The sequence below is a fragment of the Electrona antarctica genome (assembly GCF_951216825.1).
Source record: "Electrona antarctica genome assembly, chromosome: 15".
In the NCBI taxonomy this organism is placed as follows: Eukaryota; Metazoa; Chordata; class Actinopteri; order Myctophiformes; family Myctophidae; genus Electrona; species Electrona antarctica.
Window position 1 is genome coordinate 18,979,414 of NC_136796.1, and position 27,876 is coordinate 19,007,289.

Below are 27,876 nucleotides of genomic sequence, written 5' to 3' on the forward strand. Positions count from 1 at the left end.
ATCTTTGGACAGAATCTGGAGGAGTAATATCCAAAAATGTGTTTTACAAAAGGCGGCCTCCTGGTGGCGCTATAAAAGGCAGATGCGGAAAATGCAGGTCAAAGGTTTGTCCTTGGCCTCTAGGGAGTGTGCATGCAACGTTTCACGCAGATCGGTGCAGTTTTAGGTAACAAATGTGAAAAGCTGCCTCATGGTGGCGCTATAACAGGCCGTTCTGGAAAATGCGGGGCAGAGGTTCATCGTTGGCATCTAGGGAGTGTGTGTGCAAAGTTTGGCATCGACCGGGTTAACGGTGCCGGAGATTAGCTGGTAACGGACGGACGGAAGGACACACGGACACACACACGGACGGACACACACACACACACACACGGACGGAGTGCAAAACATACTCTCTCACCATGCCTTCGGCCTGGTGGAGACAATAAAATGTAATTATTTTTAAATCGTTAGAATCCTATACAGTACAGTTACATTAAAAGTAGTTTACACTTTCACATTCATATGCAGGAGAACATGTACAGAACAATAGATTGTGTCTTTCACGGAATGAAGAGCCATCTCCCTCTTGTGTGTTTAATGGAGATGGCCTTGGGTAGAACCCTCATGAATGAGAGCTGAAGGTCAAGGCCTCCCTGTGTCTCTGTGCTGTGAAATGTGATTGAAATCTCTCCCTATTGATCCAGAGTACCACCAGTAAGCCTCACATCAAGAGCTCTCATCCCAAATGAGATTCGAATGAAAGGCGTTGTTGGAACCAGTGCTTTGTCGCACTCTCGCTGCCATTCAAATGACAAAACAGCCTCTGAATTATTATTATGGTGTTAATTATGATCTTTAATCCCAGATCAGGTTTTCTGAATGACAGCGCTTTCTTTTCTTCAATGGGATGTGGGCAGTTTAGCAGTGAGAGGGGGACAAATTATGGTGACCATTGTGTTGGATAAATGACATGTAGGTTACTCTGGACATGAGCTGTCACTGGATTAAAAGTGTAACTAATTAGTGTCAGTGGCACGCCTCCACTCCAGTGGAGCCTGAAAGACACGTGATTAGTGACACTCATGTATCTATGAAACACTGTCTGTTGTTCTGAACCCACCTGTACCAATCACTGAATGAATAAATGATTTCCCCTCAAAAACCTCTTTTTCAGTTTGTGTTCATCAGAATTCTTCAGCTGTAGCTTTCTGTCAGTTAAGGCTGGATTTATTGGCGGGGTAAAGGGAGGTGTTTCTAATTCTAGATGGGAGGCAGCTGGATTCATATCGTCTCATGCAGGCTGCTGGACAGTGTTTAGACCAGGAGGACACAAAGGACAGGAGATGACATGTGATGACATATTAGCAGCAGCTGCTTTAATAATCTCTCGGTGGAGGTACAGTAAATATGACTTATCTGCCACCTCTAGAGACAGGAGGAGATTAAAGTCCACTTTAGATTTTTTTTTTCAATTAAAAAAGAACGGTTCTGACTCCACTCTAGGAGCGCAGATTAGCGTAATTGCACATAAAGTGTGATTTATCATCTTTAAATATTCATTTGACTATGTGCCCCATGGAGTCATGGATGAGATGTGTGGACCTCATATCATGGGAAAGAGTGGGTGGGGGGGGGGGTTATCTGTCCCATCACATTGAAATATCGACCCCTGGGAAACGTCAATTTCCTCCATCACATATCAAGGGAGGCTCAGTACAGCAATATACCATTGATTATCAACCTTTTTATTTTCAAGGACCCCCAGTTTGACACAAATATTTATCTCTGGGACCCCAATCTACTCTGCACAATCCATTGATTGAGGAATACACCATCCAAAACGTGCATAACAAATACTTCACATAAAACTATTTAATGTGGTGGTGCCTTATTCATAGAGATTGGTGCTTTTTTTCATGCTGAAAAACCGAAAGGCAATCTGGTTTTGAAAAATGATTGTGTTGCTTTATCGTGTCGTTACGTTGGCGTTCTCTGTGTGCACAAAAATGAATTTCACACACCTTTTTACTAAAAACTGTGATGTTAAAATAAAAATGATTCTGATTCTGATAAAGGTTCATTTTATTCAAACTTGTTTCTTTTTTCCCCACAGGAGATGAGAATCAACTGCATCCAGATTGCTCGCAAAGGTAGCTTTGTCTCTATTCTATTTTCTATTCTATTCTATTCTATTCTATTCTATTCTATTCTATTCTATTCTATTCATTCAAAGGACAGACAATACAAACCATTAATTTAACGCCAACACATTTTACTGCGTACTGCAGATCTGACTGTTACCCGTTTGATTTGACAGTTTCTTATTGAAGTGCTTTAAAGTATTTGTGTATAAGGCTGCGTGTTCCAGTGTGTGACAGAGCTGTCCTCAGATCAAGCTGATGCTCCAGGGTTTTGACATTGGAGTTGTTTTGCATGCTGCTTTGTCTGTCAGACGTGTGTCTGCTGAGCTGCTCTGCACAACAGACACAAGACAGCTGAACGCTAAACAGTCATGCAGCTTCACTCTGACATCGACTTTTTGTTTTCACTCTTCAATTACTGACATTGACATATTGGCGTTGCCCCGTGAGGTTACGGTGGCTTTGAAATAAGAGAATGCAGTGGCATATTCTGCTTCACGAGAAGGGAAGAAAGAGAGACGCCTTGAGACAGAGCAGAGGGTGAGAGAGATGGTAGCCTATATTTCAAACGGTAGCAGGGAGGAAGAGAGAGAGTAAGCGGATGAAGGGAAGGTGGTGTATTATATATATAGCCCACTCTCTTCCCCTCCCTATCGAATTATGTCCAAATCTCATAGTGCTCTTGAGAAAGGGCTGTGTTAAATTGGATTCCTCTCCCTGAACTCTCCAGTCCTCAGCCCAGGCAGGCCAAACCATGGTCTTTGGTCTACAGTCACAAACCCTAAATTTAGGGTCTGTGACATTTCAAATGAGTGTCATGTAGAAGTTGAGGCATTACATTTTATCTGGGGCAGAATGAATGGCGTTGTTTATTTCCTGATTTTCAATCCAGTTGGCCTGATTGACTGAGCGGTTCACGTCAGCAAGATGTCCAGTCAGAGATCTGTGGCGATAGTTATTTAGAGATTTAGTTTACAGATTATGGGTTGAGTCTAGAATCTGTCTGTTTTAAAGTAGCCCCTTTCACTGCTTATCTTGCTATCCGTTGCTATCCGTTGTCATGGCACAACAGTTCACGTTGTTACCTACAGGTATACTGGCCACCACAACTTGCCAACTCTGACAGCACTCTCGTTGATGCGTGGGCACTTGTTCACCTAGTATTTGTCTGGCAAGTCAAACAATTCTAGTTTCCTGTTTTTGGTGTCTGCCTTCCCTCATGAAACGGGCACGTGAGAACAGATGTGACCAGATTTGACTGAGAGCCTGCCATCGCGCAAATTACAGCTTTTCACCAGAGGAGAAAAACTTATTTTTTTTCCCTCCAAAATGAGTTAATAGCACAGGCAGACTCTTCACATACTAGAGCATGTCTGAAATAAGTGTCAGAGTTGAAATCGACATGTAAATATGAAATAAATGCCCAAACATGTAGCTAGGTGTAATGTTAGAGACCACAGAAGTTAACCTTTCAAGCCGGTTTTCTCAACTCGCTGTTTTCTGACAATTACTCTATAAGCCATATCTCCAAAACTGGCGGGTCAAACTGAACAACCAATATGTCAGTTTGAAGCTATGATTCCCTGCTTTCATATGACGAAAATTAAAAAAAAATCCAATGGCAGTCCCTCAGTCAAATGTAGTCACAGATGGTCTTGTTCAATTATGCGACGTGAAATCCTTCAAATGTGTTTGCCTTTAAAGGTAGCTCTCCACCAAAAGGACTATGGCAGATTAGGTCAGTCAAATGAACTCTGGAGATGGTGTGAAAAAAGGTTGCTGAATGCACCTGAGAACCGACACTGACAGACAGATATTATGGTGCTAAAAAGCCTATGGCTTGCTGTCTTTTTCAACAACAAGCCCCCGCTGCTATCCCACGCTTCAGTACAACTTGCGACCCGACGCAAAAGTCTACCCACTACCCATTTAACAGCAGATTTCCGGCAACAGACGCTTTCCAACACGTCCGTGCGGTGCAGAGCTACCTCAATGTGCGTTGTTTCATTTTTAGCGTTTATTGTTTCGCTCATTAGTGCAACCAAATAAGACTGATCTGTATCATTCATTCTTATAACCTTTATGTCAATTCATTTAGTCTTTGGGGAAAAACCAGGGAAGCCCAAATGATGATTCATTGAGAAAGGGGTTTCAAGCTCCTGGCTGTGCGTGTGATGACAATATGGGGACAAGCGATGCGTAGAGACGATGACATATGGTGACATAACATGGTCGAGAGCCTGCCGTGGAAAATAGCCTCCCTGAATGGGAGAGGGCATCCATTAACTGAGATAAACAGAGAGACATGTTGTCCTCTTCCAGGCCAAACATACTTCTCTCTTCTCTCCCCGGGAAATATCATTTCACAGCATTTTCAGACGATGTGTGGAGTAGCTCTTCATTGCAGTGAGGAAGTGAGAGTATGAAGGGAATTTCGGGAATAAGTGGAGCGGAGCGTGTGTGGTAATATACTTGGCTACTGACTCCAACTCAGTTGGCAGTGCCATCCAATATGAGCAACCAAGTAACACTGCTCTGTCTTTGGTGAAACACCAGGGAAGCCCAAATGATGATTCATTGTGAGAGGGATTTCAAGCTCCTGGCTGGGTGTGATGGAAATGTGGGGACAAGTGATGCGTAAAGATGGTGACATATGGGCTGGCGCAGAGTCTGCTGTGGAAAACAGCCTTCCTGAATTAGAGAAAGCATCCATTAATGGAGAGACATGTTCTGCTCCTCCGGGCCAAACACACTCGGGATCAATGGTCTATTGTCACAAATCCTGCACCATACTATCCCTACCCTGTTCTCTGTCTGTCTCTTGGTCTCCTTTACACACTCTTTCTCTCTCTCTCTCTCTCTCTCTCTCTTTCTCTCTCTCTCTCTCTCTCTCTCTCTCTCTCTCTCTGGTGAATATAACGTCATATTGTAGGTGGAGGAGGATAATAGGCTCCTTTACACCGATAAACCTTCCCTCTGTGCTCTTGCAGTGGTAAAAGAAGCTCGGTAGGATTATAAAATACTCCAGTGCCATCTGTAGCTTCTCCTAGCAGCTGTTTTTATCCATCACTGATCACATGCTTCATAAATTAGATAAAAGGAAGGAGTTTATTTTATTTTCACTGTCGTCGGCACTAAGATCCTGTATGTTGTGTTTTTCATGTTCATTTGTCACTGTAACAGTAACATTGCTGGGGTGTTGCATGTTTCAGCAGTGTAAGGCAAACAAGCGTTTAATTGTAATTGAATCATTATTGAAGCAGTGTTCATTTTGACAGCAATGGAGTACAGGTTCCCGGAAGTATTTTCTCTATGGAGAATAACATTGCGTTTCTTAAAATCGTCTCATATAAGCATTGTGGTCCAAAAATAAACAAATGATCCCAGCGGTTTTACTAATACTACTGTTATGTACTGTTATGTGTCAAATAGGATGTTATGTATCAAATATGATACATAACTTTGTGACTGACTATCGTAAATGATACAGACACCTCCCGACATTATATTGTTTATTTTTGGACCACAGTTCTTATTTGATGCGGTATAAGAAAAAATACGCAACCCAGGTAGGATGTGTAAATTAGATCAGACTTTGTTGCTCTCTTTTTTAGTTTTTAGCCATAGTCTTTTGTGAATGTCAGAATAGCTAACACATTTAAGTTACATTTTAAAGTTATACTTTGTATAGAACTATCAGAACATTAAACTATTATCTTGTATTAAACGCAGAATGAATGAAATCCACTATGTCTTTGTTCCTCTGTGCAGCTGCATGCAAGGACTCCAAGCGGGCTCTGGAGGTATCCCAGCATGCAGAGGACATGGGCTTGATCCTGGGAGCCTGTGCTGGAGGTCTGGTGGTCCTCATCCTGCTTCTGGGGGCCATTGTCATCGTTGTCAAGAAGGGGTACGTACAGTGCTGATGGTCAGTCTGAAGTCTTGATGGTCAGTCTGAAGTGATTTATACTCCATATTTGACGTCAGAGCCATGATCCATGTACTGCTGGTTCCACATCTACAGTGTGGAGTTGGTGGTTCTCTTAAGTTGTACATCCAGGAGTATAAGATCTCTGTTGTATTTCTCAGTAGAGCACAGCTGCCAAAGTGGAATAGTCTATTCCACTTTGGCAGCTGTGCTCTACTGAGAAATACATTTGACAATGAGAATGAAAGTGGAGTTAGTGAAATAGCAGAGCATTAATCCTACATTCTCTGACGCTTCAGCCAACCTTTTGTGTTCCATCTCATCTTTTAATTTTAAGGTCTGTGTGCTGGCTGAGCAACCCCATTCCACCCATTACCCCCCCCCAAAAAAAAAAGAAAAGTGAATGCGAAATGCACTCCAGTAGCATTTGAATCATTGGCCTGCTGACAGTTGCCCCAAACATTATCTCCATTATCAACTGTTCTCTGTCCACCGGCATATTTCCATCCAATTTTAAAAAGGCCTTAGTCCAACCTCTTTTAAAGAAAACATCATTGGACCCCCTAGTTTTAAGCAATTTTAGGCCCATCTCTAAATAACCATTTTTATCGAAGATTTTAGAAAAAACTGTGTCCAATCAACTGATTACTTTTATGAATCTTAACTCCACCTTTGAGACATTCCAGTCTGGTTTTAGGGCTTTACACAGCACAGAAACTGCACTTTTAAAAGTCACTAATGATCTCCTTGTAAACGCAGATTCTGGTGACTGCTCAATTTTATTTCTTTTAGACCTCAGCTGTGCGTTTGACACAGTTGACCACAATATTTTAATTGAACGTCTCAGAAACCTGGTCGGCATAAACAACACTGCACTTGAGTGGTTCCGATCTTACCTTACAGATAGGAGTTTCTCCGTAGCAATTGGAGAGGCCTCCTCTTCTCAGGCCCTGTTTAAATGTGGCGTCCCACAGGGATCGATTCTGGGTCCTATACTTTTTACTATTTATATGTTGCCAATTGGTAACATCATTAGGAGTCATGGCATCCAATTCCATAGCTATGCCGACGATACGCAATTGTACATCCCACTAAAACCTGGTATTACCGGAAATGTACATCGGCTACTTACAAAAAATTGGATGTCGCAAAATTTCCTTAAATTGAATGACTGTAAATCATTGTTATTATTTTCGGTCCTCCACACTCCACCCTCCCATTCCACTCTGAACTCGGCACTTTATCTGCAAACATTACACAATCAGCCCGCAACCTGGGTGTCTTCTTTGACCCTGACATCTCCTTTAACACCCAAGTTACCAAAGTTGTCCAGTCCTGCTACTACCAGATTAGGAACATTGCTAAAATTAAATCATTTTTGTCACATGCAGACCTAGAAACAGTTATACACTCCTTAATTTCTTCACGACTGGATTACTGTAACTCTGTTTATTCCGGCATGAGCAAAAAAAACACAGCACGTCTCCAGATGGTGCAAAACTCTGCGGCTCGCCTACTCACCAACACACGTAAACGTGAGCATATCACGCCAATCCTGGCTACCCTACATTGGCTCCCTGTGAGCTACAGGATCGATTTTAAGGTTTTATTGATCACGTTCAAAGCCCTACATGGACTAGCCCCCAGCTACATCACAGACTTGCTAAGACCCCACAGGCCGGTGCGCAGCCTCAGATCTGCAGATAGGGCCCTTCTAGTTCCACCTATAACTCATCTTGTCACCCGAGGTGACCGGTCTTTTGCGGCCCGCGCTCCATCGCTCTGGAATGCCCTCCCCTTGGCCCTTAGGCAAGCGGAGACAGTTCCCGCTTTTAAACAGCTTTTAAAAACACACCTGTATGTCAAGTGTTTTTCCTAATTTCAGTCTTATATGTATGTGTGTAGGTGTATGTAGACCTGTGTGTGTGTATGGGTCTATGTATGAAAGTATGTACATGTGTATATGTATGTAGGTGTGTATGTATGTATATGTATATGTGGAGATATGCATATATTCATATATGGAGGTGTGTATGTATATATATATTTTTTTCATTTATTTACCTTTCTTTCTTTCCGTGATTTGTTTTGATCTGATGTTATGCTTTATTAATTTCTGATGTTCTTGATTGTTCTTTATGATTGTTGTTTTTTAATCCTGTCTGTAAAGCACTTTGTAACTTTTTGTTTGGAAAGGTGCTATATAAATAAAATTCATTCATTCATTCATTCACCGGCAAATTATCTCTGCCGTCAACTGCACCTGCGATGTATACTACCTCCTCTCACTAGGCAATGTCTTGACACTCATCTGAGAGTGAAATATTTCATCAAGGGGCGTGTTATTCCATTGGCCACTCAATTACATGAGGCCAGCAGCTGTGAGGTGCCACTCGATGAGCTGGTAATTGGTTAGGAAGGATGTTTTCTCTTTTTTTTTTAGACCCCCCCGCCCCCCCCCCCCCCCACCATTGGGATTTTCTTCTCCAATAGAATAGGAGAGACCGGGAGACGCTATAGGGGCACAATGCTAGCTAGACGACCACATGCCGCATAGAGAGAGATAGAGAGAGAGCAGATGCATTTATATTTAGCCACTTATGTACTTGCCTTACATTCCAACACACTGGGCATCTTCATTTGTCTTCCTGACGGCCATCTTGATAAACCATGATCACATTTATTTTTTTCTCTCCTCTCCTCTCCTCTCTCTCTCTCTCTCTCTCTCTCTCTCTCTCTCTCTCTCTCCTTCATGCTAATCAGAAGGGACTTCTATACTTACCCTTACTACCCGTAAGTGACTTCTCTGTCATACTGACGTTGCTTGTCCAAGAACAAATCCACCTCATCTCTTTACTCACTTCTTTCTTTCTTTCTTTCTTTCTTTCTTTCTTTCTTTCTTTCTTTCTTTCTTTCTTTTCTTCCTGACTACCCCGTCACTCTCCCTTAACACCTCTCTTGGTATCACCAAATCTCACTTTCCATCCCTCACCCGTTTTCAATCTCTTTCCTGTTATTTTCTCCATTCCATCCAATTTTTCATCTCCTCAATCACTCTCTCCCTACCCTACTGACTCCCTCCAACTCACTCACTCACTCCCTCCCTCCCTCATGCCCCCTCCACTTTCTCCTACTCTCTCTCTCTCTCTCTCTCTCTCTCTCTCTCTCTCTCTCTCTCTCTCTCTCTCTCTCTCTCTCTCTCTCTCTCTCTCTCTCTGCCCCCGTCTCCTGTTCAGTAGGAAGAAGGTGAGCATCAATAAGGCGGCCATGGCGTATCGTCAGGAGAAAGGTCGTAAACTGAGCTCTCTGGATTGCAGCATGACGGACCAGAGTACCCTGCAGCAAGATGAGAAGATGGCGCACTCTTTCATGGACGCCCATGGCTGTAACACTCGAAGTAAGAGAGACACAACTTCGCGACTTCTCTCTGAAAACCATGTGTCAAACATTTTAAAGATGGAGTGCCGTGATTTTTTCCCGGTTTTGTATGTGTCTATGGAGTTAACATTGCTCTAATACAGGGGTTCTCAACGTTTTTGGCTGGGGACCTCCGGAAATGCTTTGGTCATGTCTCGCCAATAACCCCTGCTCTAATAGATCCCCAGGTGTGTTTAGAATATTAAAATAAATTCCTGAAAGCTGAAAGCCTTTGAGTCAAAAGGCACCAATCGAAAATACACAATTTTTGTGACATCATAACCCTAATCCCTCCCCTAACCCCTCCCCCATTATCATACAACACACAGCTTTGGGTGATATGAGGCTTAACTTCAGGTGGGTGGTGCTATGGTGAAAACCAGGTGTACTTAATGAACTGGTGGGTGTGGCTACATAAAACATCATCACTTTTTCTTCTTCTAACTCAACTGGAGTTAACTTGCATAATAAATTATGACACCAAAATTCTTTATCTATTATGCCTTAATGCCAGTTGGCCAACGTGTTGGTGTGTGTGTATATATATATATATATATATATATATATATATATATATATATATCTAATAGACCCCCAGGTGTGGTTAGAATATTAAAATATATTCCTGAAAGCTGAAAGCCTTTGAGTCAAAAGGCACCAATCGAAAATACACCATATCTTTCTTTGGCACAACAAATATGCCTAAACCTAACCATATAACCCTAACCTCACAAACACTATGCCTAACTTTAACCCTAACCTCACAAACACTATGCTTAAACCTAACCTCACAACCTCGTCCACCTGGGCGAAAAGACGGTAGAAATATATAATACAGTATTTATAATGTGTATATTATAAATACATATATCACGTGTGCATTCATTGAGTTTGAAATGTTTGCTAACACAGACTTCACCGTGTGCCCAGATGAACAGCGTACCTCTGTGAACGAATCAAGCAGCCTCCTGGGAGGCTCCTCCCCTCACCGCCTCTGTCGGAGGAAGAGCTCTCCCTATCACACGGGTCAGCTCCACCCAGCGGTACGCGTGGCTGACCTCCTCCAACACATCAACCAGATGAAGACCGGCGAGGGATACGGCTTCAAGCAGGAGTATGAGGTGAGGGGGGGGAGGGGTTGCTTACATACAGTTGGAGGCCATCGATATTGTCCTTTCCTTTTTGCTGAGGTTTGCGTGATCTGCGCAAAAGGACAGTTAACCCATTTTGGGCGGGAACCCCTTTTGGTGTTTTAAACATTATGTTATAATTTAGCTATTGAAAAATAGCAGATCTACAAGCTCATAGCGCGCCACCGAGTGGCGCGCTACGAGCTTGTAGGTCTGCTATTTTTGAAAAATCGTGAAAATATTTATTTCAGAAAACTGGAGGATTTAGAAGATTTTTTTTAAATTTTGAGATCAGGCCTAAATGGGTCAAATGATAAGGGACAATATCGGTGGCACCCAACTGTACATAATGCGATGAAGGCTGTGCGGACTAGCCGACACCAACTTAGGATGCCTCAGGCCCCCTCCAGTCCTATTGCAGCATCAGGGTCTGGAGCTCTGCAGTGTTCTGGCTCTGCTGTCACGCTGCAGTGTGTCTCCATTCAGGTGGTGCACCTGTTTCCCCTCATAGCTGCTGTTGCTGCCAGGTTGTGCAAGAGAATCAAGCAACCAGGTCTATGAAAACAACCCCAAATGTAGCCACTCCACAAATGAGCATCTGCTATTTTACAAACAATCTTGGGAAAAGGTTTTATTTAAAACAAATCTGGTTTGGGCATTTTTTTTTCTTTTTTATAATATAAGTGTTTTGATCATTGATTCATAAAAAGTAATTCAACTACACTTTAGAAACAAGACCCAAAAAACTATATTTTCAAGCAACTTTACTGGAAAAACTAGCCCTAAGTCGCTTATAATAAGCAGTCATGGCAACACTGCCTGCTAGCTTAGCCTTGGGTTATCTCCCACAGATCGCCATCGGTTCCAAGTGCCTGACACAGTGGCCAGCCAGCCTCATCCTGATCTCCCTGAGCTTGTCCATGACCTACGGGAGGTCTAGTCTGATGTGGTCCGCCCAAGTGACACCCAGAGCCATTGATAGCATTCTTGCGTAGATGCCCTTTCCTCCTATTTTACGTCCATGTCTCTGCGGTAGCGTACTGACTCCATTCCGTGGTCATGGCCCAGCACAGAATTTCCACACTATTCCTCATCCCGCATGAAGTCTTTCACTCCCTCGCACACCTTCCTGCTGGCGGTAGCAATGGTTCTGTCTTGAGTGCCATAACTTTGAGTTGTCTCTGCATTGAGCTTGAAGCTGATGTTCCGGCACTCCATTTCTACCACCAGTAGTAGTTCCCTTCCTCTCTCCACTGTGTCCGAGACTAGGGTAATGTCATACATTACGTAATACTGCACCGGACGTTTTTATCAGTGTGCAATAAAGTCTAGTTTAATTTCTCATGGCTGAGATAAGATAGTATTGCTGGCACTGTAATTAGGCCTTTTACAAATATAGTCCCCGTTATTTCCCTTTGAACTTTCTCACTTCTGCCGGTGGCGATAAGACTTTCTTTTGTCCTTTTCTTCTTCTTATGCACATACACCTGCAGGAATCCAGATACACATTTTTAGATTCATTAAATGATTCCCTGGGGGCCCAACAAATTCACCTCCCAAGAATCAATACATGGGTGACTTTTTTCAGTCTGGCTCCTCATCCTCCTCGCCTGGAGGAATAAACAGTATGAATAGAATCAGCGTGCACACTGCTGTCACACTTCATAATGCTTATTTCCCACCGGGTCAGTGCTGGTATCATTGATCTCGCCTTTTTTGTTTTGCACACCCACATTTAGTGGGTGGTGGACAAAGTACCCAAATACTTGAGTATAGCCCAGGCGGTGGCGTAACCGTCTGGGCACCCGACTGGTAATCCAGTCGCAGTGTGCCGCGGGTTCGACTCCCGAGCCCGACACGGCCTTTACTGCATGTCTTCCCCCATCTCTCTCCCGTTTCCTGTCAGCCTACTGTCTGTCCCTTCAAAAAAACAATAAAAGGCGTAAGCCGCAAAAAATATATCTTTAAAAAAAATAAAAAATACTTGAGTATAAAGTTAACATGACCTTACATTTTCTTTTAAATAACCACTACATCGAGCGGCGCTAGCCGCTCCAGCGCGTGGCTTTGAGTGTGCCCCCAATGGACTTATAACAGAACAATATATTCCGTACAAACTTTCAGGCCAAGTCAATGGCAGAAAAATTACTGGCAAAAGGTAAACATCGCCAGCTGCTAAGACTACAAGCTGCTTTCGGTTTCATGTCTGCGAGGCGTGTGACGTGTATGAAAAAGGGGCATTCAACACTAATTGTGCTAATGACGTGTATACACGTCTTTTCTAATTCCCCCCCCATGGGTGGCCTTAGACGTGCACTATACAAGTCTTTAGGTCTTTTTTTAATGATATCAAACGAGATAGCTGTAATTCTTTTTTTTTGGCCTTTCCTTCTTCAGTGATCTCCTTGTGTTTTGCACATGGGATTACCATTTATAGAGGTAAAATAGGCGGAGATGTTGTACTACACACGGTGAAACGCTTGGGAAATAGCGAGTCCCCGTGACTGTGAGGCAAAAATGAGCTACAGCCGCAATACGCACAAATGAAGCCATTACGCCACCTTTGGTGAAGGACACGCGAGATCGAGCATACCGAAAATACACACTCCTTTAGTCACTTTCTTTACACCTGGGTGTAAATTGCCTCAGTGAATCTGGCCCCTGGTTACTGTACTTCAATGGCAGGATACATCTTTGCCTAATTATGCTTATAATATTATTTTTTTGCTTTTACTTTGCAGAGTTTTTTCGATGGCTGGGATGCGACAAAGAAAAAGGACAAGAATAAAGGAATGAACCGTAAGTCACAATTAGCAACATACTGTACAGTAGGCATCGGACACATTTCAGAAAGAAGACACCTCCATTGGAAAACAATTTTGTTGTATATGTCATAATAATAATGACATATACCATTCAACTGTTATGGTTGAAAAAAGCAGCCCATTCCTTTAATAACAATGAATATGTACATGTCTTTATCAGTCAAAACAGATCAAAAGATGGTCCAGTGAGATATGCACATAAACTACAGCCATTCTCCCCTCTACCAATAGAGGCAGTGGTCTGCAGAACAGATTGAGAACCAAGACTTAACCCATTCTGGACGGGAACCCCTTTTGGTGTTTTAACTAAGCATTATGTTATACTTTAGCTATTGAAAAATAGCAGATCTACAAGCTCATAGCGCGCCACTCAGTGCTTGTAGGTCTGCTATTTTTGAAAGATCGTGAAAATGCGGCGCAAATCTTTGAATATATATTCTTTCAGAGCGAATGATTTTTTTATTTCGACGTCAGGCCTAAACACTGGATTCTGGGTATTATAGGACTAGACAGCAAAGTGTCAGTGGACAAAAACATATTTTTCTCAGCCATTATTGCATGTAATAATAAAGTGTCAACACTAATGTCATAAATTGACTAAACATACACACAATTCAGAGTAGACATCCTTTAAGTTAAAATGCAATTAAGTCGTCATCTAACTTATTAATTCACTATATTGAATAATTATTCCATTTAGTTATCAATTTCACTTAATTGACTAAACATCCATACATGTTATAGTGGTGCTTTCCTTTAAGTCTGTTAAAATCCAGATAATACAGTTAGAGCAGTGGTTCCCAAACTTGACCCCATGTGATCCAAGCTAGCGAAAATAGATTTTGACTACTTCTATTTTGACTACTTCTTAAATATTTGTTCTAATTTATGGAATTTCTTAGATTTTCTTTAATTTCTTCATGAAATTACTGAGAGAATCATTGAATTTTGTTTTTAATTTATGAAAGGTTTTGCTTTTTTGAAAATGTTTTGAAATAATAATTAGCCCAGTATTTGGGAACCAGTAAGTTAGAGTGCTATAACGTGTTCTTTCTTCATGCAGACGACCGCCATCGAGTCAAACTGCACTCTTTGCTGGCAGACCCCAACTCTGACTATGTCAACGCCAACTACATCGATGTAAGTCTCTTTAACCGCCGCCTCCTTCCCTTCAGTTTGTTCTTTATCCAACTACATCGATGTAAGTCTCTTTAACCGCCGCCTCCTTCCCTTCAGTTTGTTCTTTATCCAACTACATCGATGTAAGTCTCTTTAACCGCCGCCTCCTTCCCTTCAGTTTGTTCTTTATCCAACTACATCGATGTAAGTCTCTTTAACCGCCGCCTCCTTCCCTTCAGTTTGTTCTTTATCCAACTACATCGATGTAAGTCTCTTTAACCGCCGCCTCCTTCCCTTCAGTTTGTTCTTTATCCAACTACATCGATGTAAGTCTCTTTAACCGCCGCCTCCTTCCCTTCAGTTTGTTCTTTATCCAACTACATCGATGTAAGTCTCTTTAACCGCCACCTCCTTCCCTTCAGTTTGTTCTTTATCCATGTGTCTGCCGTGTCCAAACAAACAATGGTCCCCTACTGGACCCCCATTAGAGCTGGGATTGACCCATGATGCTCTGGACGTTTTCTGTGTGTCTGAGGACGTGTCCGCTGTCTCACACTGGGTTATTTCACCATCGCAAGGCTCAGAGCGTGTTTGTTCAGCAACAGGGGCCTCTCCAGCTCTGTAGCAAACAAAAAATGCTTTTCCAGGTCGCGATACCAATTTAATCCAATCGGCGTAGACTCTATGCCGTAGAGAGAACTCCTACTGGAGACAGGATAAACAAGCACAAATTGGAAGTGATGGAACAAAGAAGGTGAGAACACACAATTGGAACTGGAACACTGTACAATTGAAGCTTATACATTATCGTTGTGGGATTCTCTCTCCTGATTGGATCAAATTTGCATCCTTTTTCTGTTTACTAAACAGCTGGAGTGCTGAGAAGGTTACCGAACAAAACACTCTACAGCAATTACTGTCAGAATATAGAGCTGTAATGTTTTTCTTGACTAAAAATAATAAGCGTGGAGAACTAGCGTGGTGACTCACAGAAACGCTCGTCTTAGGCAACACGGCGCCGCATGGCGCCACAGAGTCGACTCCAATAAAACAGGCTTGATCCTCTCATCTGTTGTTGGTTTTGATCACACCAGCGGTTCAACTGCGGTGAAGATCTCAGCAAGCCTCTCCAATCCCAGCGGCAGAGCGTAGCACCTGTCACATCACATCACAGCAGCTTCGTACCACATGGACCTACAGGTTCTGAAGAACAAACACCTTTTTATTCTGCTGTTAGCTCATAAAGTAAAGGTCATTCAGAGCTGGCACTGAAAAACATCTCTTTAAGAACTCGGGCTCCATTTTAGCACAGGATGCAGTCACGTTAAGTGTTTATAATAGATGTGAAAGTGAAGCGGTTCGATAGGGCTTGTTCTACTCAATGAATACTGTATTGGGGCCTTTAGTTTCACCATTGTGTCTTTGACAAAAGCAGATATAAGGAGGACAATGAGGACTGGATTGGTTGTAGATGCCTGACGCAGCAGCGTTATGTGGATGGAGATGGTTTGAAGAGGAGCTATTTAACCTCACTGCTGAGTCACCATCTCGGACAATCAAAGCCTTTATTTACAGGATGCAGGCAAAACGACAATGTGAGGATTGGGGGTAGACCGTATTCAGCAATAATGAATACACACATCTACACACTTGAGTGGAGAACTCAAGTGGTTCTCCAATAGTAGGCTATAAATAAGTCAATAGTTTTTTTTGGCAAATGTCAACATTACAAAGTGGCATATAGCTCAAATTCACAAATACATATTTTTACATTTTAATATAAAAAAATAACCTTAAAGGCCTATATGTGATGAGTGGTGCAACCACTCCATTACACAGCTATGTCTGTCCCTGGGTCTGTCTGTCCCTGGGTCAGATAGCTTGGTTGGTTTTCACCATTTCTCAACCGTTTCGGACGCGGGGCGGCTTGCCCGGTCCCCTGGGCGCATTCCTGGGGGTCTGGATGTTCCAGGGACCCCCCCGGGGACCCCCACATCCTAACTCTGTCATTTCTCGACCGTTTTGGATGCGGGCGGCTCGCCGGAACAGGGCCAGCCCCCTGGCCGCATTCCTGGGGGTCTGGATGTTCCAGGGACCCCCCAGGGACCCTCCCGGGGACCCCCACACGCTAACTCTGTCATTTTTCGACCGTTTTGGATGTGGGCGGCTCGCTGGAACCGGAACGTTCCTGGTGGTCTGGATGTTCCGGAGACCCCCCCGGGGACCCCCAGGGACCCCCCGGGGACCCCCACATGGTAACTCTGTCATTTCTCGACCGCTTCGGACGCGGGGCGGCTCGCCAGAACCGGGCCGGCACCCTTTATGCGTTCCTGTGGGTCTGGAACGCGGACCCCCCCGGAGACCCCCACACGGAGTTGAACCACTCACTTCACTTGTGATTTTGTTTAATACATTTTTATCCCACGATTTTGCAACCCATTTTTTTTCACCCAGTGTGAATTACGTGTCTAATGTAATCCTAGACTCTCTCTGCCAACCTGGGGAGAGCAACGTACTGACCTCATGTTTCCTTCTATGTATGACGAGTCTTTTCACCTGACGGGGGGGAGTTTCCCCGTTTAGACGGGCGTAAAAGGAACACGTTATTCCAACCAGTTCCTTTCCCCTCCATCAGGTGCCCCGGCTGACCACGGGGAGGCAGTTTAGACACCAGGATTACTGCATGTTTGAAGTGCAACACATGAATTGCATGAACATCAACTGAAGTGCCACGCTGTCGCATGTTGCATCGAGAACACATGCAGTGTGGGACATTTGTGGTTGCTGAGTATTCCAGGCAACTTGATTCCTCACCTGAATAACCTAATCTCCAGAGCTTTGGCTCACCAGGCATTCTCTTTTTGGCAAGGTTTTTTTTTATAATGAAGGGATACAACTCTCTGTGTTTCTCAACGATCAGTCTCACCTCGTCCACTGTGCATTGACAACATTTTTGGACTAGTCTGCAGTTTGGGAATCTGCTACCGGAGACAATGCTGTGTTGATGCGCCGATGGCCAGCAGTGCGTTTTGCACTAGAATGTAATCTCCCTCTCCCTCCCACTGTTCTGTGAACACAATAACTAGCTCTTGTTTCCTCCCTGCCTTCCCTCTTCTCTCTCTCTTTCTTTTCTTTCCACTCCCCCCTCCACAACCTTTGGCGTCTCTTAGATTCGGATAAACAGGGAAGTAAGTACTTGGCTTCTCTTCTCTTTCCATCTATCCCCCCCCCCCCCCATCTATTGCCTTCTCTGTGTCCCTGCCAGCTCTCCATGCCTCGTGTCCCCCCGCCCAGCAACCATCCTTTCCTCTGATGAGCCTTCCTGACCATTGCTATTCCTCCCAGTTTAATTGAGACAAACTGCCTGTGGCTGCTCTCCACCTCCCTTCTTGAATGTGTAATCAGATCCTCACCTGGAGTTAGATGTTGATGCATCCTGACACAGACCTGGCTGAGAGACTCCACACACAAGAATCCATTTAGGTCACATTGTGCATACGTAGAAGAATCCACTAGGTCACATCATGCATTATATAGAAGGATCCACTAGGTCACATCATGTCTGTATTTGATGGTGGCTACAAGTTCGCCCCGTGACTCCACCACTGGCTTTACAAAGTCCCATGTTACAGTGTCCCAGTGATGTCACTGGCGTGTAAGGTGAACTACAGAGTCTGACTTTGTCAACTCGTATAAACTAGAATACATTTACCCCCCAAAATACGGCAACGAGAGGCGGAATTGCAGTTAGCTTTCTTAACGTCCCCCGTGGCCAAGCGAGAGACAACCAATCGGGAAGAATCTGACCTATTACAGTCAGATTGTCGTAATTCTAGAGTGGAGTATTCTGGCTATTGTAGTGTTTGTTTGGTCCAATCAAACGTCCTCCTACTATACCAAGAAGGACTACGGGAAATGTACTGTACTCTTTGTTCTTTGGGAGATTTTAGACTATTCTTTAGTGCACACACTGAATTTAGATTTGCTTTGATTCTATTCTCGGGGTGTTGGCAGATAAAAATAAATAAAAAACGCAAAGGTTTCTTTCTTACTTTTGGAGGTAATTGATTTTGATTAGCCTACTGTGCATGTTATGTTTTTTTTTTCTTTCCATCTGTCTGGTGAAATTGTTTTGTGTCCTTGCTTGCCTCTTGTTGGGCTGTGTGGTTGCCACGGTAACAGACATGAAACCAGTTGGTCTGTGGGAGTTCGGTACCAAAAAGGCTGATGGGAATCACTTCACTGCACTTTTCCATAGCAATGGAAATTGCTATGCCATATTGCCATATTCGAAACTGTAATGTATTCTGAGTCTGACCGTGATAACAGTTACAGAATGTAATTCTGGTTAGCTGCCTGGCTGAATGGGATTAAGTACAGTAAGTGGGACAATTTGACTGTGTATGTGCATGTGTGCATTATATGTGTAAACAGGAGTTGGAATCACTCTACACCGGCAATCAATACCAGGCTTAAAGAAGGACTTCACCCATTTTCAACCTTGTTGCGACCATAGGTCGCAGATTACTATGAAAAAAACTGTCAGTGATTCTGTCAGTGACTCCGTCATGCCACCATATATGGCCATCAGTATGTCACGCCTCGTGACACGTCACATCACCAGATATGGTCGTCAGTGTCACATTTTGTGACACGCTCCAAATATGAAGATCACAACACTGACCTCATCAAACCCTGGATAACCATACATGGAGAAGACTGGATCATCACCTAGAACTGCATATATGGAGCCGGCCAGCAAGACCTGGTCTATACCATTAGACCTCAAACCCTTACATCTCCATATCTGACCTGTTCTGACATTCCATATGTTGATCTGAACTCATCAAACCCTGTACATAAGACACGCTCCAAAATATGGCCAGACCTCATCAAACCCTGTATATTCAAGACACTGCCCCCGCTGCCACCCTTAGATCACCATATATGGAGCTGACCTGTTCTGACATTCCATATGTTGATCTGACCTGCCTACCAATGACATCATTGACAAGGATTCTAAGCTGATAGAAACTAGAGCCTTTCTGTTCCTGGAACATTAGGATGCTGAAATGGAGGCCAATTTGCTTGCATTAAAGGTGTAGTGAAATGAAAATTTTTCACACTTTTAGACCATATCCGTGGTCATCATATGGTCATACCTAACAATGGATGCCAAAAAAATGGGAAAACTCTCATTTTTGTGTGTTTTTATAGCAAACGTCCATAAAAATATATTTTGTATTACTTCCTGAAAACGAAAACGTGCTGCGTGATGACGTGTCGAGGCCCACATCGATAAAAGCCAATAAAAATGAAGCTCACCCGTTTAATTCCCCATATCTCCGCATCCGTCCAGCACAGGCTGCACAGCTGCTACTGATTACAGAAATCTTCCGTTTTTATTCCCATTCAAGGTAACATCCAGAGAGTGTATTACTCGGTTTCAACTTAATCATCACGCTAAAAAATGTATCTGAAAACATTATAGGGTAGAAATAAGCCACATAAGAGTAAACTGTTAAAGCTGGCCGACTATCAGATTTGTAAACAAACATCCACACGCTGTCCTGCGTAGCATAGCTACCGTCCCTAGCTACCGTCCCATCCCCTGAAGGGATGCAACGCTCTGATTGGTTCAGAAACTTCATAGCGGTGTTTCAACTTGAGACCGTCTGAAACTTCAAAATAAAATGTCCACCATTTCTGTTTCACTACGGCTTTAAGACAAATTGATTGTTTTCTTTTGAAAATCTTGTTTGAAATAATGAAATTACCTAACCTGTGTATCATTAATGTCACTGGTAGGCAGGCTTCTGAGCTGTCCACAGTCCTGGCAGTATTGTGCCATCTCGCAATGAACATTAGTAATGTTCAGTTATGTGAAGAGGATAAGGCTGAACATGGGTGATGTGCTATTTTAAACTTATGAGAGTTTAGACACCACAAATAACTTTTCAGACAAATCACACTGTATCATAGCTGTTACATAGTTGAGGAGAAAAGAGACATTCAGCCAGTTCAAAGTCAGAGTCACTCAGGTATAATAAGTCAAAGATCACTCACTGTCTATTTATGGTCGACTAGGGGACCCAGATGCATGCTGGGAGCTGGCAGCCAGCCACTGTTGGCATGCAGCTCTCTCACTCTGTTCATAATGACCCGGCTCACAGACGCCGGCAGGAACAAAGACCATCATTTCATGAGTTTATGTGAGATATCACAACAAAAGAGAAGCAAGCGGTGCCTCAATAAAAATGAATAGTCGATGGCAGAGCACGGATTGGTTTTGTGGCCTGTGAAATATTTTGAATTTTAAAAAGTGCAGCCGTCATTTTACTGCTACCGACCCCCGAAGCTCTTAGACCAATGAGACTTGACTTGTTGCTGAATATGGCCAAATGAGGGTTAGAGGTCCCAGAATCTTTGTTCGTATTGTGATTTTTATCATTATTGACACACTGTTTCCTCCAACCTCTTTCCTCTCCTCCTGTCAACTTCATACAGGGCTACCAGCGATCCAACCACTTCATCGCCACCCAGGGTGAGTCTCACACACAATTACCTGAAGATTAAAAAGCATTTCTCTTATTTCAATTGACATTTTGTATTTGCCATTTAATTTTAATTAGGGCAGCTATATGCTTCCATAATCCATACAGTATAACACATACGACTGGTGGTGCATGGTCTGTTTTCTTGTGTTTGTGAGGACACGTTCTTAGTTTGGACACTTCTTCCTCCTCCACACATCGGCTGTCGATATTGAAATGAGCTGTTTGAATAATTAATGTGTAAACAACAGGGGAGCCGATGTTTCATCACGCTACAGCTGGCTGTCTCCTGCGTCATGTTCTCCGATCCACCATCAAACGCTCCCATAATAACTCACTGTAACCGTCAGTCAGTCTGACACTGTCACACCACCGACTGTGTCTCTGTGTGAAATGGTTACTTTGTGTCTTTCTGCTGTAGAGGACAGGCGGTGGTGCATTATTATTCTGTACGTTATAGAAATGACCGCGTCGCCTGCAAATTATCACATCGCAGGCACAAACATACATTCACACAAACCCAAATAACAACCAAATTAGAAGACAGCATTCTTTCTTCTTCTGTTTATTCAGTCAGTGTGTGTCTTCAGTGTGCTATCCCCCTCTGATTTCTGTCTATTTTATGACTTTGGTTGCAACCTTGCTGCTTCCCAAATCATGTTGTCATGATATTGTCTCCTTTTCTCTCACACACACTTTCACACATCACTTCCCCCCACACACCTCACACCATCTGTCCGCACGCACGCACGCACGCACGCACGCACGCACGCACGCACGCACGCGCACACACACACACACACACACACACACACACACACACACACACACACACACACACACACACACACACACACACACACACACACACAGAGCAGTCTATGGTACACTACACATGCAACTCTAGTAAACATGTTTCATTCAGACATCTCTTAAATTAATTTAGAATATATTTATTGAGCATAATTGAGCATAGATATATTTTTACAAAAGTAAGTGGATAATATGTATATTGACCCAAAAAATATATATACAAAAATAAATAAAGATATAGGGCTGGTCCTTTAAGAAAAGCGTAGGAGGGGTCTAACGTCAGCACACGTAGACCAGGAAGAGTGCAGTGTCAACAATGCATGGAGTGTTGCTGTCATATCATCTAGAACAGATGTAAACAAAAAACAATTGCGCGATTGAATAAGGCCTCACTCACACCTATACATCTAGCATACAACAATGTTGCATGGTAGATGTACAGTAAACAAGTTGTAAGTGTCATGGCCGCCCCAATGCATTTCCAATGGAAGTCACATGGTTTGACACAACATTTTTGTTTGATGCTGTTGTACGGCTTTCGGCTGTGTTTCGACTGCCCCCCTCCCCCTCATACAACACGTTTGTCTCTTCAAACCACGTGACTCCCATTGGAAATTAATTGCGAGCTTGCAACAGTCCGCACAGCAGGAGGGAAGCCAGGAATGAGCAGGTACGCAGAGAAGTTTAAATAGCCGCTCTGATCAGGCAAAGAGTGCATGTGGCTAGTCACCTGGTCAGGTAGGTGCGTTCACGAGTTGTCTGCCATGGACAATTAGAGGGGGATCACTTTGGAGTGGGCACTATTAAGTTTGCACAGGACGGTGATAAGTTATATATATAATACGTTTTAGTTTGTCTGATCCACACACGGATCAGAAGGGGGCGGTAATGCAACTATTTGGATGCCAACCGCCATAAAACCCCACGAAGAAGAAGAAGAAGAAGAGTTGTCTGCCTGAACTATAGCTATGCAGGCTGCGCATCATAAGCTGCACACTGTTCACTGTAAAGCATCAACGGTGGGTGTTTGTATATGAATAGTCTGCCTCTCTGTGGGCTGCTTGCTGCAGAAGCCCATAGAAGCTGATCCAGTGAGTTGAGCCTGGAGCCACATGTTTCTATGTAAGAGAGCAGCATGTGCTCTGCATGGGCCCGTTCTGCATTCTGTCCAGAATGAAGGTGTGGGAGGAGTTGGATGAGGAAGGGAGACGGAGAGGCCAAGTTCGCCCCCGAGAGTCGACGTGCTGTGGTGTCTAAAAGCAGAACACCGCATACAATGCATATGGATTGACTCAGTCGATGGGATCAATCAGCATCTATTTCTCCAGCGCCCCCTCTGGTGATGTTTACGGCACAGCTGACACTGGAGAAATAAACGTGATATCAGTGGTGCATGTGGAGGTTGCCACTGTGATTCACCAAACTCAGGAGTGAGCCACAAACAACCCCCTGAGGCAGACACGGTAGAGAGAGAGAGAGATAGATAGATAGATAGATAGATAGATAGATAGATAGATAGATAGATAGATAGATAGATAGTTAGTTAGTTAGTTAGTTAGTTAGTTAGTTAGTTAGTTAGTTAGTTAGATAGATAGATACAAAAGTAATTTGTTACACTACTCATGACTTTATTTTTCCGTTACACCCCACATTAGTAATTGCATCTTTTCAACTCAATATTCAGACTTTTCAAGTGTTCCTGTGTTTTCTGCAGCCTACAGTACATCCACCAAATCTTGGTGCCCAAATCAGGAAAAATGCGGAAGTAGAGCGTTCTTTGCGGGTGCTTCATACGCCAGTGAGCAACTTCCATTGAAATTAATAGCTGGGGAGTCCTATTTATAACTCTATGGTTTAGGCCCACCCTTCTGTATCTGATATTCTGCAAGCACACACACATGCATGCATGGTTTCAGTATCCGTTGTAGACCCAGAACGGATCAGCAGCCTGCAAAGCAACTTCATCCCAGTCTACCTAGCTGGGTGCCGACCAACAACAACACACACAATCAAAGTAAACAACACGGAAATCACGTTTTTTCACCAAGGCTCCTGAAAATTGTAATAATTAAGTTACTTTTACAAAAATACTAATTGTAATATTATTACTCCAAACGTGAAAGTCATTTGTTATATTACTCGTTACTCTGAAGAAGTAATAGTATATATATTATTTTTCATTACGTTACTCTCATTAACTGGTTGTAGTCATGCTGAAGGCTGCTGCCTGCTCACCTCAGTGTTTGCCACAGACTACACTCTTCTGAAGGCAAAACTGTGGTCTGGTGCTGCTGATGTCATGTGGTATCATTATGAGTATTTCCTTGTATAAAGGCAGTTATGATTGTGTCTCTCAGCCTCCACAGAGCCTTGTAAGGTTTGCCAAAAATAATGATACTGGAGTGCTGCTTTAATTTGATTGTGTTTGACTGTTGAGATCAAAGACCTCTGTGGGTGTAAGATGTACATGTGTGGCACTGCTACTCCTCACTGTTTCAGCTCTGTGCGTGTAAGATGTACATGTGTGGCACTGCTACTCCTCACTGTTTCAGCTCTGTGGGTGTAAGATGTACATGTGTGGCACTGCTACTCCTCACTGTTTCAGCTCTGTGGGTGTAAGATGTACATGTGTGGCACTGCTACTCCTCACTGTTTCAGCTCTGTGGGTGTAAGATGTACATGTGTGGCACTGCTACTCCTCACTGTTTCAGCTCTGTGGGTGTGAGATGTACATGTGTGGCACTGCTCCTCACTGTTTCAGCTCTGTGGGTGTAAGATGTACATGTGTGGCACTGCTACTCCTCACTGTTTCAGCTCTGTGGGTGTAAGATGTACATGTGTGGCACTGCTACTCCTCACTGTTTCAGCTGTAAGATGTACATGTGTGGCACTGCTACTCCTCACTGTTTCAGCTTTGTTTTTTGTGATGCAACAGCACGGTTTGAAAAAGCCTTTCAGAATTGAGCATAACGGTGAGGATTCAGCAGTATAAATGCCATTGATATTATTTATTGTTTTGAGGGGCGCTAGCCCCCCCTATATTCAGCTATTAGTGTAGATCAGGGGTTCTCAACCCGTGGGTCGCGACCCCTCGAGGGGTCGCCAAATTATTTTGGGGGGTCCCCAAATTATTTTCAAAAAAAAAAAAGAAAAACATTTTTTTGTTTTGTTTTTGCAACTGAATGGCTGTAAAGCGGAAATGAAGAATTTACATATAGTACACATAGTACATGCATACACCTTCCCTAATGATGATGGTTTCAGTATTTATTTATGGTGTATTGTCTCTATTATTAAGGTTATTGTAGCAGTCAATTTATATTGGGGGTCGGGAGGGGGCGGGGCGGGGGTCCCGAGACGTTGCCAAAGCATTTTCGGGGGTCCCCGGCCAAAAAGGTTGAGAACCCCTGGTGTAGATCACTGTAGAGCAAATCGGCTATTTTCGTCCTACACAAATTCCCATTGACAATGAATGGAGAATTTACGTCAAGATGTACGATGATAAGAGTGCCCCTCACTTCACACGGGTGTGACTTTTGTTATTATAATTATCGTAACCAATGTGAACTTTGAATGATGAAAATAAGTCAATCTGAGCAGCTATTGTTGACTCAGAGTAGTGGTCTCATGAATAATGCTAATACAACCCCTAAATAGCTTGGAAACTGAACAATGTTGAATTTGAGCATTCCTTTGTGAAAAAATCACACCTGTGTGAAGTGAGGGGCGCTAATATATTAAAGTCTAATTCATGTTGATTAGGTGATGTAATGGTGACAACACAAACATTAAACGCCATTAACAATAAAGAGACAATATGACGTAAACGTCACATTATGACATTAATTTTCCCTTCATTGTCAATGCATTTACTAAACAAACTTTGAACTAAAGACAAACATTAAATCTGTGCATAGGAGGGGCTCAAAAAGAAAGAAAGATGCACAGATATACCAATTAAAAAAGGGGAAATAAAACTACCGTACCCGTCTGTTAATAGGAACAAAGCCACTATGTATTAGGAGATACATGTGTGCATTTGTGAGAGAATACAAAGTGATGTCATGGTGTCACCAATGTCCGATCATTGTAGCAGGACTTATATGGTGTGACCTCCTTCACTGTGATGTCACACAATGTTCCTATGAAGCTGTGTGGAGGGGTGGGTGTCGAGAAGTGTTAAAAATGAAGGGATCATTAAAAACACACAGCATAACCAGCTCTGCAGCCAGCATGAGATAGAGCCTTGTGATATTATCAGAGGCACAGTGTAATGAAATCAATGAAAGTGTCATCTGCCCTGAGGACTGTGATTTGTGTCACCAAACGGCGCCTCTGTGAGCCAACGCAGGGCTTTGTTTACGCAACATCTCAGGATTTGTGGGTATATTGAAATGACATTTCTCCCAATATGAGAAGAACACAGAATGGGCAATAGTTCACAAATGACACACTGTTACTCTATTCCCTGGCATGGATTACATCGTGTCTGTGTTGATGGTTATTGCTGCTATTTACCCTGACTTATGGCTCATCTCTCCACCCCCTGCATCCTCCTCCCTGTCTGCACCTCTGTCTCCTTCTGTGCCTCCGTCGGTGCCTCCTTCCCTTTCTTTTCTTGCACCTCTTTCTGTCTCTCCTCCGGTTTCTGTTCGTCCACCTCCTTCTGCACCTCCACTTCTTTACCTCCATGTCTACCTGTGCCTCTGTCTCCTTCTTTGCCTCCACCTTTTTCTTCATCTGCATTCTGCATCTCGTTCTTTGCCTCCATACCTTTCTTCATCTTCATCTCGTTCTTTGCCTCCATATCTTTTCTGCATCTCCACCTCTTTCTGTCCTTCTCCCTTGCCTGTTTGTGTGATGCGCACCTCCCCTCCCCCTTCACCTCCCCCACAGGTCCCAAGCAGGAGATGATCTATGACTTCTGGAGAATGGTTTGGCAGGAGAACTGCTTCAGCATCGTCATGATCACCAAGCTGGTGGAGGTGGGCAGGGTACGTACCTCCGACCAAACCTCCCATCCGGGAAGATAGATGGAGGCAACACTTTTACAGAGCTGCCCTTTATCATTTGTTATATACAGTAGTTGTATCAGAGCAGCAGTGGGAGGTAGTGTCTTCTTGCGGGGCCAAGTAGGGAGTCATGAGTAATCACCAGCTACATTGATGACAGTGTTCCAAGGTCAAAGTCCGGATGCGCACCCCCTTATTCGCGGTGTCCTGGATGTTGTGATGCACACCCCCTTACACCCCTGACGCGCGCCTCCTTATACGCAGGGTCCAAGATGTTCTGATTGCAGCAATGCAGCAGCCACCCCTGATAACAGCCTATTATTTCTTACAGCCTGCTGTACGCCTGACCCTGTGCCACTGAAGAACATTTGGTACAGAGATACGTTTGACACAAAGCCCTTTATTGATGGCATGGATTCCCACTGTTTTATTCATAGGATTCTTTCATGATAAGAGTTTTTAAGATGATCTGAATGAAGCTGTGCGTCTGTGAATGTAGGATGTGTAAACCTCACACTTTGCCATCTTTTACGTTCACACATTACACAGGGGCCACAGGCAGGTTCACACACTAGGGATTTGCTCAGCGACTAATTTCACTGGCGGTTAAAGGATAAATATGTGAACTATGAAGTGCTGACTGACACCAACAACAGAGTGGGTTTTTTTTTCAGTTTGTAGCAGAACAGTTTGTTGACAAAGGGGGACGGAAAACATTTCTTCCCAGATCGGGGTATTTCCTACAGGGTTTAGTCCAATATGCGAGTTCCTAAGTTGCCTGCATAACAAGCAAGAGTTCGTCATGTACAGTTTTCATAATTCGGATTATCCCAACGTAAACAATCGAGTGTGTAGCTTACCGCCCGGCAGTGATTCTGTCCTCCACGAAAAGAGTGAGCTCTTTCCAAGGAGAAACATGCAGCTTTTTTTTAAACCCCAAGGCTGACAGCACTCG

The 27,876-nt window shown here is 43.4% G+C and overlaps 1 protein-coding gene across 2 annotated transcripts in view; it reads left to right on the top strand.

Annotated features, from left to right (window-relative positions):
* The window catches only part of LOC306938975 (receptor-type tyrosine-protein phosphatase U-like), a 171,716-nt gene that overhangs the window by 125,084 nt on the left and 18,756 nt on the right, over positions 1-27,876 (top strand). For both annotated transcript variants that reach the window (XM_079523391.1, XM_079523392.1), the window contains 9 exons: positions 2,096-2,132; positions 5,895-6,033; positions 8,815-8,844; positions 9,288-9,448; positions 10,381-10,589; positions 13,340-13,397; positions 14,487-14,563; positions 21,050-21,086; positions 26,806-26,903. In XM_079523391.1, coding sequence (XP_079379517.1) covers positions 2,096-2,132; positions 5,895-6,033; positions 8,815-8,844; positions 9,288-9,448; positions 10,381-10,589; positions 13,340-13,397; positions 14,487-14,563; positions 21,050-21,086; positions 26,806-26,903 — 846 coding nt within the window. The remainder of the gene's footprint in view (positions 1-2,095; positions 2,133-5,894; positions 6,034-8,814; positions 8,845-9,287; positions 9,449-10,380; positions 10,590-13,339; positions 13,398-14,486; positions 14,564-21,049; positions 21,087-26,805; positions 26,904-27,876) is intronic.